At 39.2% G+C, this 12834-nt stretch overlaps 1 protein-coding gene across 2 annotated transcripts in view; it reads right to left on the bottom strand.

The window, feature by feature from the left end:
- The window catches only part of ECPAS (Ecm29 proteasome adaptor and scaffold), a 57810-nt gene that overhangs the window by 14840 nt on the left and 30136 nt on the right, over positions 1–12834 (bottom strand). For both annotated transcript variants that reach the window (XM_058043299.1, XM_058043298.1), the window contains exons 21-33: positions 12357–12522; positions 11778–11950; positions 11211–11312; positions 9312–9435; positions 8339–8484; positions 7350–7404; positions 6530–6644; positions 5552–5617; positions 5191–5308; positions 3364–3531; positions 2414–2493; positions 1536–1641; positions 871–918 (exon numbers count right to left, since the gene is read on the bottom strand). In XM_058043299.1, the coding sequence (XP_057899282.1) occupies positions 871–918; positions 1536–1641; positions 2414–2493; positions 3364–3531; positions 5191–5308; positions 5552–5617; positions 6530–6644; positions 7350–7404; positions 8339–8484; positions 9312–9435; positions 11211–11312; positions 11778–11950; positions 12357–12522 (1467 nt within the window). The remainder of the gene's footprint in view (positions 1–870; positions 919–1535; positions 1642–2413; positions 2494–3363; positions 3532–5190; positions 5309–5551; positions 5618–6529; positions 6645–7349; positions 7405–8338; positions 8485–9311; positions 9436–11210; positions 11313–11777; positions 11951–12356; positions 12523–12834) is intronic.

Genomic DNA, 12834 nt, shown 5'->3' with positions numbered 1-12834 from the left:
GCAACTAAACAAACTGGTCATGGCCAAGCCCAGGCTCTGTTACACCTTCATCTTCTCTCCACAAGGTAGTTAAGCCAACTAAGTTAAGTCAACTACAATCTACTTCCAGAAAAGGCAAATTCAGACCCCAGCAGGCCTTGACCTGAATCTGGAAGAACAGATTAATCAAACAGCCTCTCAGTTGAAGGACAGCCTATCTCAGCCACAGGGACTCAACCATTCCACACAGCTGAGCAACAAGTCACAGAGGAGAACAGATTCTGCAATCACAACCTTTCACAACAACATTCTGGAACGAGATCCTCACTCGCAGCATTAAAACGTCATGCACTATGAAGACTGTGATTTCAAACACAGCACTTTAGATACCCTGCCGCCCATGACTTTTTCAGAGGATCACCAAACAAAATATCAAGAGTGTACTACACCCAAAAAACCTTGTCAGTAATAGCATCACAGAGAAGTTACTCTTTTTCACAGTTATTCTTTTTCATACCAGTGATGTACCACCATGCTTGGTCAACTAGATCAGTCAGTCTTGGTAAACTGTTGAAGTTACAGTAAGTTTACTTAAATCCCACCCCCAAGTAATGAAAAAACAACATCGGAGGAAAAATCCAGTTTATCATATCCTTCCTTTGCTTGTATAGACCTTAACATTGCATTACCCTCAAGCAGCAGGACTTCACTAGCATCAATAAAAGTACAGGGGAGTGGTGATGCTTATTATGATTGCTCTCTAGGGCAGTCTTTCACAACTGGATCTTATATTAGAAATCCTCTGAATAAATATAGTCTATGGTCACCCCTGACATCAAAACCATACGTGCCTTGTCTACATGTACATATGACAAAATGGTAGAGTTTTACCTTGCTTAAAGTTTTTAGGGCTAATTCTGCCGCCTTTCGCACAGTCTCCTAAAAAAAGAAGTCACCAATTACTTCTGTTATTTTTATTCTTCTAAAATTAGAAGAATAATTAGAATTCTCATTATTAAAATATTTAGTATTAATCAATAAGCATTAACACTAGAACAGACAAGGCTATCTTCTTGGCCAGTACTTAATAGAAAGTAGCAATATCTTTAGAAGAAGGTATTAGAACATTGTTAGAAGATGGCTTTGCTCCATTTCAGTATCTGGTACAATCAATACATTGGCAGAGCTGAAACCCAGAAGGACGCAAAGATTCTGACGTCACATATCCAAGTTCAGCACACCATATATCACCATGTATCAGTTCAGCACACTAGAAGTCCAAAATAAAAGTTAAGCAACTAATCAGGAATTCTTTTATATCAAGGAAAAATCTCAAATCATCTACAATAAGCCCACTCAACACTTCAAACATAAAGAGAATTTTCAATGTGGCAAGGAAATTTTACTTTCAAGGAGCATGAATTTCTAGTCTGCTTAATACTCAAACCCCCACTGGCTTCAAGCTCACTTGTCAGAGAAATTTGTCTTTAAACACCTCAGAGCTTGATCACTGTACTGTTTGTTGAAGATTCCTATTCAGTTCTCAGTTCCATTACCTTAATGTCATCTTGCACTCTGAAAAGGACTTCCCAAATCTCTGGAAGCTTGTCTATGACATCATCCAAAGGTCTTCCTCTTAGTAAGTCATTTAGTGCCAGACAACTGCAAACAGGGAATTTTATTTCTTTCACACAGTGTTTTTACTTGATATAGGTGTATATATTCAGATATCCTTATAAATATGAATAAATAGTTTAGAAAAATGAGAATAGTTTAGAAAAATGAGTTTCACACTCCTTACTTTCCCCATACACTAAATCTACTCTGTCACAAGAATGTCTCCTTTGGCAGAGAAAAAAAAAATGCTCAGTCATTCAGGAAAAACTTGAAACATATGACAGGAAGTAAAAAAGGCTGCCATGATGAAAACTGCTACCGCAAACAATCCAGTGACAAAATTGTTTTAGTCTTCTCTTCTTTAAGCATACAATAAGAAGAAATCAAACTGATATGAAGTATGGAACTGAAATTAAAATGGAGGTTTTCAACACAGCATAGCTACAAACCATTAAAAACAAAAAGTAGTATGGCATCCTGCTGCCAAGTACATAACTGTCAGATTGACAAGGTTTCTAAGAGAAAACATTATTCCAGATGTAAGGATAGGCAAGAACTAGTAACCAGAAAACTCAATTCTTCAGAAGATGTTGTTTAGTGTAAAACAACATGCAATAAAAAATTTCAGGCAAATAGCTTCAAGATTGTATCATACTTCCTAGGGCAGGCTTGGAAGTATGAGTACAAGGCTGGGCTGTATCCTGATGAAAGGATATGTCCTCTTTTCCTCCTCAACCTCTTCAGGTTAACAAGTTTACAAAGAACAAGAGAAAAGAACTCAGTTCAAAGACAAATCTAATACTTTTCCCAGCAATACCTGGATTCTCTGATCCTCCAAAGACTGCTGGTTAAGTTACTGATCAAATCCTCAAGAATTTCCTTCATGTACTTATCAACCTATAATTAATAAAAAGAAAAATCATGAGACAAGTACAGCTATGCATCCTTCTCCTGTACTCTGTAAAAAAAGAGCCCTCTTGCACAAGACAACCTGCTTTCAGACACATCAGATGAACTAATGCTTGCCAGTGCTGTGCAAACTTTCTCCGACTGCGCTTTAGACACACCTTTCTCTGCACTGCTTGAGTGCTTAACATTGTGAAAGATTCAACAAGAAAAGTCCCCTTATGGCCTTTATCAGCTGAACTGTTAAAATGCAACACCACACATATATTTCCTCAAGAAGCAGTTGTGCTTTAATGAGGGATTAGAGTGAACGACTTTACATTAAGATCAGCTTTCCTAGAGGAAAAAAATGCAAACCCAATTTCAAGCCTTGCAGAATCAGAGCAAAGGTATCTTATGAAAATCACTTATTCCTGAAATACACCTGGGAGGAGTGCTCCTCAAACAGATGGAATAGCCTCCAACCATGAGCTTCCTCCCACTTAAAAACTGAGGAACTATATTTAGACGCTCTTCCTTTAGGAAGGCAGGTTAGGCCATAAGTATTCCTGAAAAACTTATCATAAGCAGTATCAAAGCAATATCAAAGTGGAAAAACCCCATTTTAAGTAAATCATAAGTTTTAATGCTGGCTGCACAAACAAGGTCAGCAAAATCCGTTCACGTACGAGAGAGAGTGCAAAACCTTTGTGCAAGCTCCAAGCTCATCCATGGATTTAAACACCTCCTTTCCAGCGCAGTACCTCACCCCTTTCTGCACTACCTCTCCTTTCACAAAATGCATCTGTCTGTCCCATGAGGATCTCCAAGACACTGCTGGCTGGCAGCAAAGCCCCTTGCCAGACTGTACTGGTCACTCACCATGGACTTGTCAGTGACCAAGGCATTCCAAATGCTGGTCATTGCCTGCCGAATGCCCAGGTTGGGGTCAAACTGGTAACGGTAGAGCCGGGGAAGAAGCTGGGGCAAAAATGGAGCCAGTTGCTCTCCAGCCTTGGCAGCTATCACATTGAAACCAAAAGCTGCTCCCTGAAATAACAACAAAATAGTATCTGTTGAAACATTGTTCACTCACCCAGTTATTGCTCATGGGCACAACACAGTCAGAGGCAAAGCCGACTGACATAGTTCAGATTTAGACCAGATCAAAAGGTCTAGAATGGTACTAGAATTAGCCCATCCTCACTGTTACAGTAACACAGTAATCCCACACTCAGCAGACAACATACTACTTCAAAACTTTCCTCCAACCTTAAATTCAAGATACTGATTGATCTCATTTGCAGGAATAGTAGTAGTGAATTAAAACTATACAGATTTAAATATGTTCTTCAAAATGAGATTCTTTGTTGGCTAAACTGGTGAGAGTGGGCAACTGCTTCCTTACAGCTCAGCTGATTTAAAAAAGTTAGAGTAACTCAGGAACTGAAAAACTAAAACCAAAATAACTTCACCTTATTTCAAAAACCTGAATTTTCTGGGGATTATAATTTTGCATCTGTCCATATTTACTTTAAACTTCAGTATTTTTCCATGACTTTTTCTTTCTCCAACACTGTCCATTCCACTGTCACTTCTAATACAGTGGAACTGATGCTTGCCTGTGAGGTCCCACAAGATTTGGCAGGATAGCCCAAGAAGAAATTACTCAATGAAGGCAGTGCAGTGACTGCCTCTAATGACCGCCTGCTTTCTGACTTGCAGTGTGAAAAGCCGCCACTCAAAACCTCACACTAGGGACTTCAAAGGACAGGATGTGTTATTTGGGTTAATCTAGAAAACAGCACTAAAGACATTTTCAGTTAGGACCACTGCCATGAAAAGCACGAAGCTGCAGAAAGTGTAAGGAAATGCAAGGCCTCCAAGGCCCTGAACACCATGCTCTGCTTAGCTCTTGAGGGGGGTTTAGAGCACAGATTTCCAGATGTCCCCTTCAAATTAAAAGGTTTTGCAAATTTTTCATATGCCAAACCTCAACCCACACCTTCTGAGTGATTTTTTGGACTCATCTGGGCTGGAGAAATTCCACAAGGGTCAGGAATCTAACTATGCTCCCGTGCTTTTGAAGTCACGGTGCTGCGGAAGGTCTTGAGACGTGATGAATTGTCAAACTCTGGATGAGAGTTAAAGCTAGGACTTGTTTTTTGCACTAAGTGGTGTTGTCAGGGACTCAACACAAGTTCTTCCATGCTTCTGTGAAGCCAGTGAAGAGTGCCCACATAAAAGCTCTGAAGAGTACACCTAAATCTTCAAGCTCATGATGCTCCTTTTTTCACCTGGAAGTGGATCCAACAGTATTTTGGCTTTGCTAAAGCTCCCAGCTGTTTTAAAATATCAAAACTTGAGTTAAAAAGGGATATTTTTGACAACAGTGCTTTTTAGCAACTTACTGATTACTTTTTACTCTGCCTCCTTAAATAACAAAGATCACTTTCTCTGGCATCCAAAATTTCATCCAGTTTTCAAAACATTATCACTGTTCAAAACATTAAGGATTGTCCTTCTAAGCACACTCAAAAAAAAATAGCAATCCCAAATTTTTTCTCAGCCTGCTTAATTTGCCTTCGACAATACCAAAGCATCAACACATGCAGTTATTCATAAAACATATAACCAGAAATAGAGAAATGGATTGTTGTTTCCAGAGTTCAGAGTGGGAATGGAAGTTGTATGAAATCAGGGCATTACCTTCCGAGAATTCCACATGGCATGATGGTTGGCCAGATTCATGAATTTGTACACCAGGTCTGGCTGATTGAGGTCACTTGCCAGTGAACAAAGCTCCTTATAGGTAGAAAGGCCTTGGCTTTGAAAAGCAGAAGGGAAATCAGTGTTAGTATTTGTATTTAGACAAATGCTACAACACTAAAGTTATAGTCAATTCACATTGTAAAGCAGGAGAGAAAAGTGAGTAACAGGGCTGTATTACACAGAAATAGTTACAGTAACTTAGAGAACAAGAAGGAACAAAATGTCAGGAAGCAGATTTTTTAGCGAATTCTGTTTCAGCACTGACTGTGTCTCTGTCAGAGGCTATCAGTAAACTTACCCATCTGGGGTTTTACTCAGACCTCCCTGAAATACCACGGTTTCTCCAGTCATCTCATGTTTGGCTCTGATAGAAAAGAAGTCCAGTATCAGCATTACCAAACTCTACAGTTGAATACACTGCACACTACAGAACAGGGAATTTTGCTTTATTAACTCAGCAGCTTCACATTTTTTCAGTTCCAATCCCACAAACAGCATACAGGTGGGCAAAGCTACACACACTGCAAGGAATGTCATTAACCTATATCACGTGTAATATTAAGGAGACATTACAGCAAGTTGAGAGTTTTGCTGTGCAAAGGTAGAAAGTCAAAACACTGAATGGTGACTTTTCGTTTTTCGTTCTGTCCAGACATGAGCTGTATAATGGACAGCAAATCTGTACTTACAAATGAAATAATATCATTTCCATCCATCTTATTTCTTCCTGCCTACCACCAATGAATCCCTACACTCAAAGCCTAGGTTTCTATGATTCAGTGGCCAAACCTACATCAGGTTAGACAGGAGAACTCTATTAAAGAGCATTTCCAATACTGACCAACATGATCTCTAGCCATAAGTCTTGTAAGACCAGCATTTTTCATACTAAAGCTGACAAGAGACCATCAACAGCACTTCTTCGCAAAAGGTGCGTTTCAGCACAAGCAAGTCACCACTTCCACAACATCACAATGTGCAGTTGCTGCAAGTGGTCATAGCTCTCTGCAATTACACAATGCAGCAAGTAGCAAATCTAAGTAAATCCCAGCCCATTTGAACCAGGGCTGACATATTATTTTGAAGCTTTGCTGAGTGGAACTTCAGTCACAAAATACTCTAAGCCGATTTAAGAAATGTTCAGTTTAACTCTCTGTGAATGGATATTGGCTTACCCTTAACTCCAAAACATTTCTTTCCACACAAAAAAGAGGCACATTTTTGTTCCCACTAGACACATAAGAGTACTCTCTCACTGTGTTCTGAATTCATGTACCTTTTCCCAGTCATAAGGGTATCAACGAGCGTAGTGACTAGCTCTTGCTGATCCTGTTCACTTCCTAGTTCATATATCAGCCCAAGGCCTTTTGAAGCAACATCTTGACTAAGCTCTGCAAGAGATTTTACCAAGCAAAATTCAAGATAAACAGTACACAAATTCCAAAAGTAAGGTTCAATCAAAATCACGACATAGCAAACACAGTTGTGTTGCACACAAACTTTGCATTCTGAAGCTGCAAATTGTTCTGAAGGCATAAACCCCTTCAAATTAGGTGACACCTTCACATAACTATTGTTACTGCGAGTTTTGAAACAGCAGAAAGAGTTCCAAGAGGCACAGGTATTCTGACATGCTAGCGGCACCTGAAATCAACTGTGGTAATATAATACTCTCTTCAGCTTCAGTGAGCTTTGCATAGGCTGCTGGATGCCACTCTTTTCACTAGCTGCCATGGGTAGAGCTGTAAACCAGAATGTGCTAGATTGAAGAGGTGTCAGTATTTCTGTTCATGCAGAACTCTGTGATATACATCCTGCTGCCCAAAACAGAGCTGAAGTAACACCACTTCTACTACAGTCTGAAGGGGCAAATGCAGTGTGCTTTTTAGCCAAACGCACAAAAAAGTTGTGCTTCTGATCTCTGCACATGATGCCTAGAACAGAAATCATTCCTATCAACATAAGAAATGGGAAGTTTCTACAGTCATCTTTTAATGCTGACAGAGTGTAGTTGACTATATGCCTGTTGGTAGATTCCCTCCAGTCTGCTGAATGCCAATGAAAAGACACAACTTTTAACATACAACAGTACTTACCATCACTATCTGACAGAATAGAAACAAATGCACTTTGAATATCCTTGAGATGAGACTGTAAGATGAGAAAAGAGGACATTATTTTGAATCCTTCCTTTGGTCTCCAGGCAAGTTTCTAAAAGAGGCTACTGTATCAAAGGAGTTGCCCATTTGAGCTACACTTATGACAGGAATTGTCCTTGCTTCATACAAGGCAGCAATGCCTCATAAATCTGGATTGCAGCCAGATGGGGCTTTCCCCATCCCCAAACTGGTGAGCTTTGCCACCCCCCAACAAGGTGCACAGTTTAGTTAAGTACAATATGGGGCAATGTTTTATATATAAAAATTTACATTTGCAAAGCAGCTTGCCTCAAAGCTCTTTATCAATACCTGTAGAGTACAAAATGGTCATTTGATCCCATGGCAGTCCATAGTAACTCTATGCAGATAGAGGTCATTTTGGTTGGGAATGTTTTATGTAGTCCTTGTATAGGACTTTTCACATTTTCTCATTATGGACAAGCACTTTAAAGTTCATAAAGTGTACCAAAGATACACAGCACACAAAGCACATTGTAACTGCTCTTGGGTACCAAAGATAAATACCATGAAACACTTAAGTTCTGCTCTCCTTCTGCTTCCCCTCCTAGACCTCTCAAATATTATTCAAATATAAATCCTAAACACTATACAGATACCAAACTCTTCTTCCCAAGGGAGGATGTAGTGGTACATCATCTTACAACAGCTATTTACATTGAGATTACTCTGACTTGGATGCAAGTCAGATGTTTACAAAGGTGACAAGCACCCTTGTTCATCTGCCAGATCGATTGTTCCTCCAGAAACAAAAGATAGGCCATGTCTCAAAAACCTCTCAGTAAGGACTGTAGCAGCCCGTGGAGAAAAGAGACAACAGAAGTGAAGGGGAAGGAAGGGACAGAAACAAGATGAGAAGCAAAAATAGGGACAAGGAGCCAGTGTTAGGAAAAAGGCATATTTCTTACCTTAATTGCTTTGTGGGTGCTCAGCTTTTTCACCAATGACAGAAGCCAGATGCAAGCTGCCTGTCTAACATGTGGGTTGGGACTGATGATGTGCTTGTTCAAAATAAGGTCTAGGACCCAGGGCACCACGTCATTCACCTTCAAATCTATATGAAAAAAATAAAGGTGGAGGAGAGGAACTCTGAGAACTGTGCCCAGCCATTTAAATGGAAATAATGCAAAACCTAATGAACTCAAGAGTACTCATATGACACCTTTATCTCTGCTTATTTAGGCACTCACTGGAATCACTGGGAAAGTAATAATAGTAGAATAAATAACAGACATGCAGAATCCTCCTAACTCTTCATTAACATGTTTTAGAGCCTGTGGCCAAGAAGAGGTACCATTCACACTGCCTAAGACTCAGGGCAGAACTTATTTTTTTGTTAAGACTCACAATTTCTGGAGCAATAGCAAGGTTTAATTTTTACCACATGCTCAGCTTTCTGTACACTGCACATCTAAGACCAGTCTCACAAAATTAAAACGTTGTGTTTGCGGTATTTTAACAGAATTTCTGCATTTACTGCATGTAAATTTCACTTAATTGCATCACTTGAAGTTATTGGAAAACACTTGCGATTTGATTTTATAACACTATTTTCCTGTTCAGGGTTTAAAATGGTATTTTTAAAGATTTGTGTATTAAAACCCCAAAAGCAATTCAACATGGCAAACAAAAAAAGAAAAAATCAAACACAGAGCCAAAGTGGCAATGAAGTACATAAGCAGCTATTTAAACAGCCTATGAATGAAGTCTTCTGCCCTCTGAGCAGACCGACATGACGAGGTAAAACAACCTGTATATAACCACAAACACAAAACCTCTCTTGCGTATTCTGTTATAAACCAAACACCACAGAAATGAAGCTTTGGAGCTAAGTGTTAGCCCAGACATTTCCCAACCCAGCCCCTGCATTAGGAAGACTACCTGAAGGAGGGATATATTCCTCCTCTGTGACAGTCCATGCATCCCGCGCAGCCACTGAGCTGGTTCCAACAGCAGCACTGGTAATAGCTTCACCAACAGTGAACTGCAGCTCTATCTGTTTGGCCTAAAAAACACATCAGAGCATCACTGACAGTACTAATGAAGCATACACCAAAACTTCTGGCACTTAATCCACAAAACCACAGCCTCTCAATCTCAGTCCCAACGTTCAGCACCAATTTACAGTAAGATCTGGTGAGCTTCTGAGACTATGTGGCACCTCAGACCCACTGAAGTTGATGGAAAATGAGGCAATGCCAAACTGTCTGACATGAATGATAACAGCTAAATTTCCACATTTTTAAAAGCTTATCTTTGACAAAGTATTTACTAGTCTCTGCAGAAGCTCAACTTGGTGAAAAGAAAGAATTCAATAAAATGAAAATAAAACAAAATTAAAATTATGCTGATAGTGATTAGTGAAAATTACTATGGCTTAACTATAATAGGGAGCATTGAAAGAGTCTCCTGTAATTCCATCCAGAAGCTGATGTCTTAAAAGATGCAGAAACTTTTTCTTCACATTAAAATAATTCAGATGGTACTTGTTTTGCTTCACTGTCCTCCTTACACTATCCTCTGAGCCTTCAGGAACAAGATATGCCACTTTCTTGTCAGTACTTATGATGAATTTTATGTTATAAGAACTGGTTTCCATAATTGCTGAGTATCTCCTAGATAGTTTTCCTTATGCTCTAGAAGCACAAAACGCTCAGGCTCCTGGAGAATTAAGCCCTTAGCTTCCTGCAATCTAAGACAAATAAGTTTTTTTCAAGTACACTTTTTATAAAGGAAGTTGTAAAATCCCCATGCAGTTACAGGGGAAAACATGGTACCCAGAAACATCTTTTGTTGTTTGGGTACACAGTATTCTCAGTATTTTTAGTCACCTAAGTATAGTGATAGGACAAGTGGTTAAATGTTTCAAACTGAGAGTAGGCTTACATGAACTATTAGGAAGAAATTATTTACTGTGAAGGTGGTGAGGCACTGGAAGAGGTCACTCATAGCTGCCCCAACCCTGGCAGAGCTCAATGTCAGGTTGGATTGGGCTCTGAGCAACTTGGTCTAGTGTGAAGTGTCCTCGCCCTGTCAACAGTAGAAGGGTTGGAACTAGATCACCTTTAAGGTCCCTTCCAACTCAAACTATTCTATAATTCTATGGTTCTTGCATGTTTGATCAGATCAGAATTGGAGCACTCAGCAAAGCAGGCCTGTCTGATAGTCAACAGCCATTTCTACAATGCAGAATCCTATGTCAGTATCAGCAAGGAAGAAGGGTACTAAAAAAGCATTTTTAATTTAATTTTGTTTTCTAGCATATTGCAATATGTATAGAAGCTCTGAAGGACTGTAAAAGAATGCAGCATACTTCAGTAATGAATTTAGATGGACAAGATATATATATATATATATTTCTATAAACTTCCAATTCAAATGAGTTGTATTAGCTAATGTAACTCAGAGGTATTCATATTACCTACTTTCAGGGTACTTTTGAAGGCCAAAGTACAGGCTTAAGACTTCAATAATATAAGCTCTGGATATTTTAAATATACAGTGTACAAAAAAAAAATCTATAAACCTCTTAGAGGGGAATGAGTATTTGCTCAGACTGAGGCAGAGACCTGGACTAGCAAGTTTTTAAACTGTGGCATAAAGCCTTGTACCAGCCCCAAGCCTATCTCTGCTCTCTATTTTAAGGCAGTTTTAAAAAACCCAGAGGCACTTTTACAGAAAGTCAACTCCCTTTGTAAATCTGGCTCTAGAGTACATAAAAAGCACCCGAAGAGAAATATTCACTGTAGTATAAAGGTTAATACACTGACAGTGTCTCACCTCCACAGAATCCATTAAACCCTGCAGCAGTAGCTTCTGGTGGGGAAAATCTTCGTCTCCCACTGGGAGGTAACCTAATGTTTGTATTGCTCGTTCCTTCATCTTAAATATAAACAAAAATAACACCATCATATAACCTTCCTGTAAGTCCATAAGATGCACTTTAAACCCACTACTTCCCACCCTTGCTGAAGTTTCACTCAAGGTATCAGATATACATGCAAGCAGCTTATTAGATCAATCAGTGCACCTCTTTTCCAAAGTAGATCAGAACAAATGTCCTGTTACCTTTGAGGATTATATGCAGGTAAAAGAAGATATTCCCATTTTTCTTGAATTAAAATGAAGAGTATTCATATTTTTATCTCTTAAGCCTCTAGTTATGACTATAGAAAGCACAAGTGATCAGTGCTAAACAATATTAGAAAGACCTAGACCCTAACCAACAAAAGCCAACAAAAAGCCTCATTCCCTTAAAAAACAAGGCTGAGTTTAGCATGTAATACATATACCTAGTGAGCATTCAAGAAATGAACAGGAATCACACAAACACTACAAAAATCTTGCCTTATTTGTTTCCTTGCTGGAAGGGATTCGGGCCAGTAAGTTTTCAACAAGTTGCAGCTTTGTAAATCCTGTTCCTTCATTGGGGATTGGCAAGGGGCCATTCCTGCCAATCTCTCCAAGAGCCATACAAGCACCCACCACAAGGAAGGGAGAGGTACTGTCCAAAAAAGAACCTACAGGGAAAAGTAAACCAGGATGACTCCGATTATTATTTAGCAGTGGACAGGCACTTGTATTTTACCCACGCAAGAAGCAAAGCATTAATCTCCTCTACAGTTGGTAGGAAGCATTATGTTAGAAAAAAATGGGAGTGAAAGGAGACATTGAGAAGAATCTAGGCAATAATATCATTCCTGATTGTACTCTGTTGGTTTGCAAGTTACAAAGTCCACCTAGGTTTTGCTGAAATGTCCATACATCTAATCAGATTATATTCTTACAAGCTGTAAATTCTATCACAAAAATTGAACTCAACATTACTCTGTCTATGGGCTGAGCATCTCAGCAAAATACTCAGCTTGGGATGGACTGAAAAAAAACAACTGTTACAATGCAGCAAAGTCTTAGGCAGGAATTTACCTATTGTCTCTGTTGTCGATTTTATAAGTTGTTCTTGATCCGGCATGACTGAAGTGTTTGGCTGTTCTATGTCATGTAGCTCCATTGTTCTGATTTTCCTTTTGGCCAAGTACCTTCCTACTGTAAATCCCAAAGCCAACAAGGATCCATGTTGGACCTCCAGGCTCTACAGACAACACCAACAGTGCAAAAAATATCATTTTCAAAGTAAGTAACACTTTGCACAAAGCACTGATTTAAAAACACAAATAGACAAGCCAGAAGGTGCGCTGAAGAATGCAGAGCTCTAACACATAATAAAACAACAGAGAGTTTGATATTGTTAGTGCTCTCTGATGGATGGAGTTCTTTAAGATTCATTAACAAAACTTGAAAGAGATCTAGGAGGACAGATTAGAAATTTATCACCAGCACTCACATTCCTAAAGACACCCTTTGGCAGCTAGACTTAAAAAAAGCCCCCAAAGTACATTGTCTC

The sequence above is a fragment of the Melospiza georgiana genome, chromosome Z (assembly GCF_028018845.1).
Source record: "Melospiza georgiana isolate bMelGeo1 chromosome Z, bMelGeo1.pri, whole genome shotgun sequence".
Classification (NCBI taxonomy): domain Eukaryota; kingdom Metazoa; phylum Chordata; class Aves; order Passeriformes; family Passerellidae; genus Melospiza; species Melospiza georgiana.
This window is presented reverse-complemented; position numbering and strand designations above follow the sequence as displayed.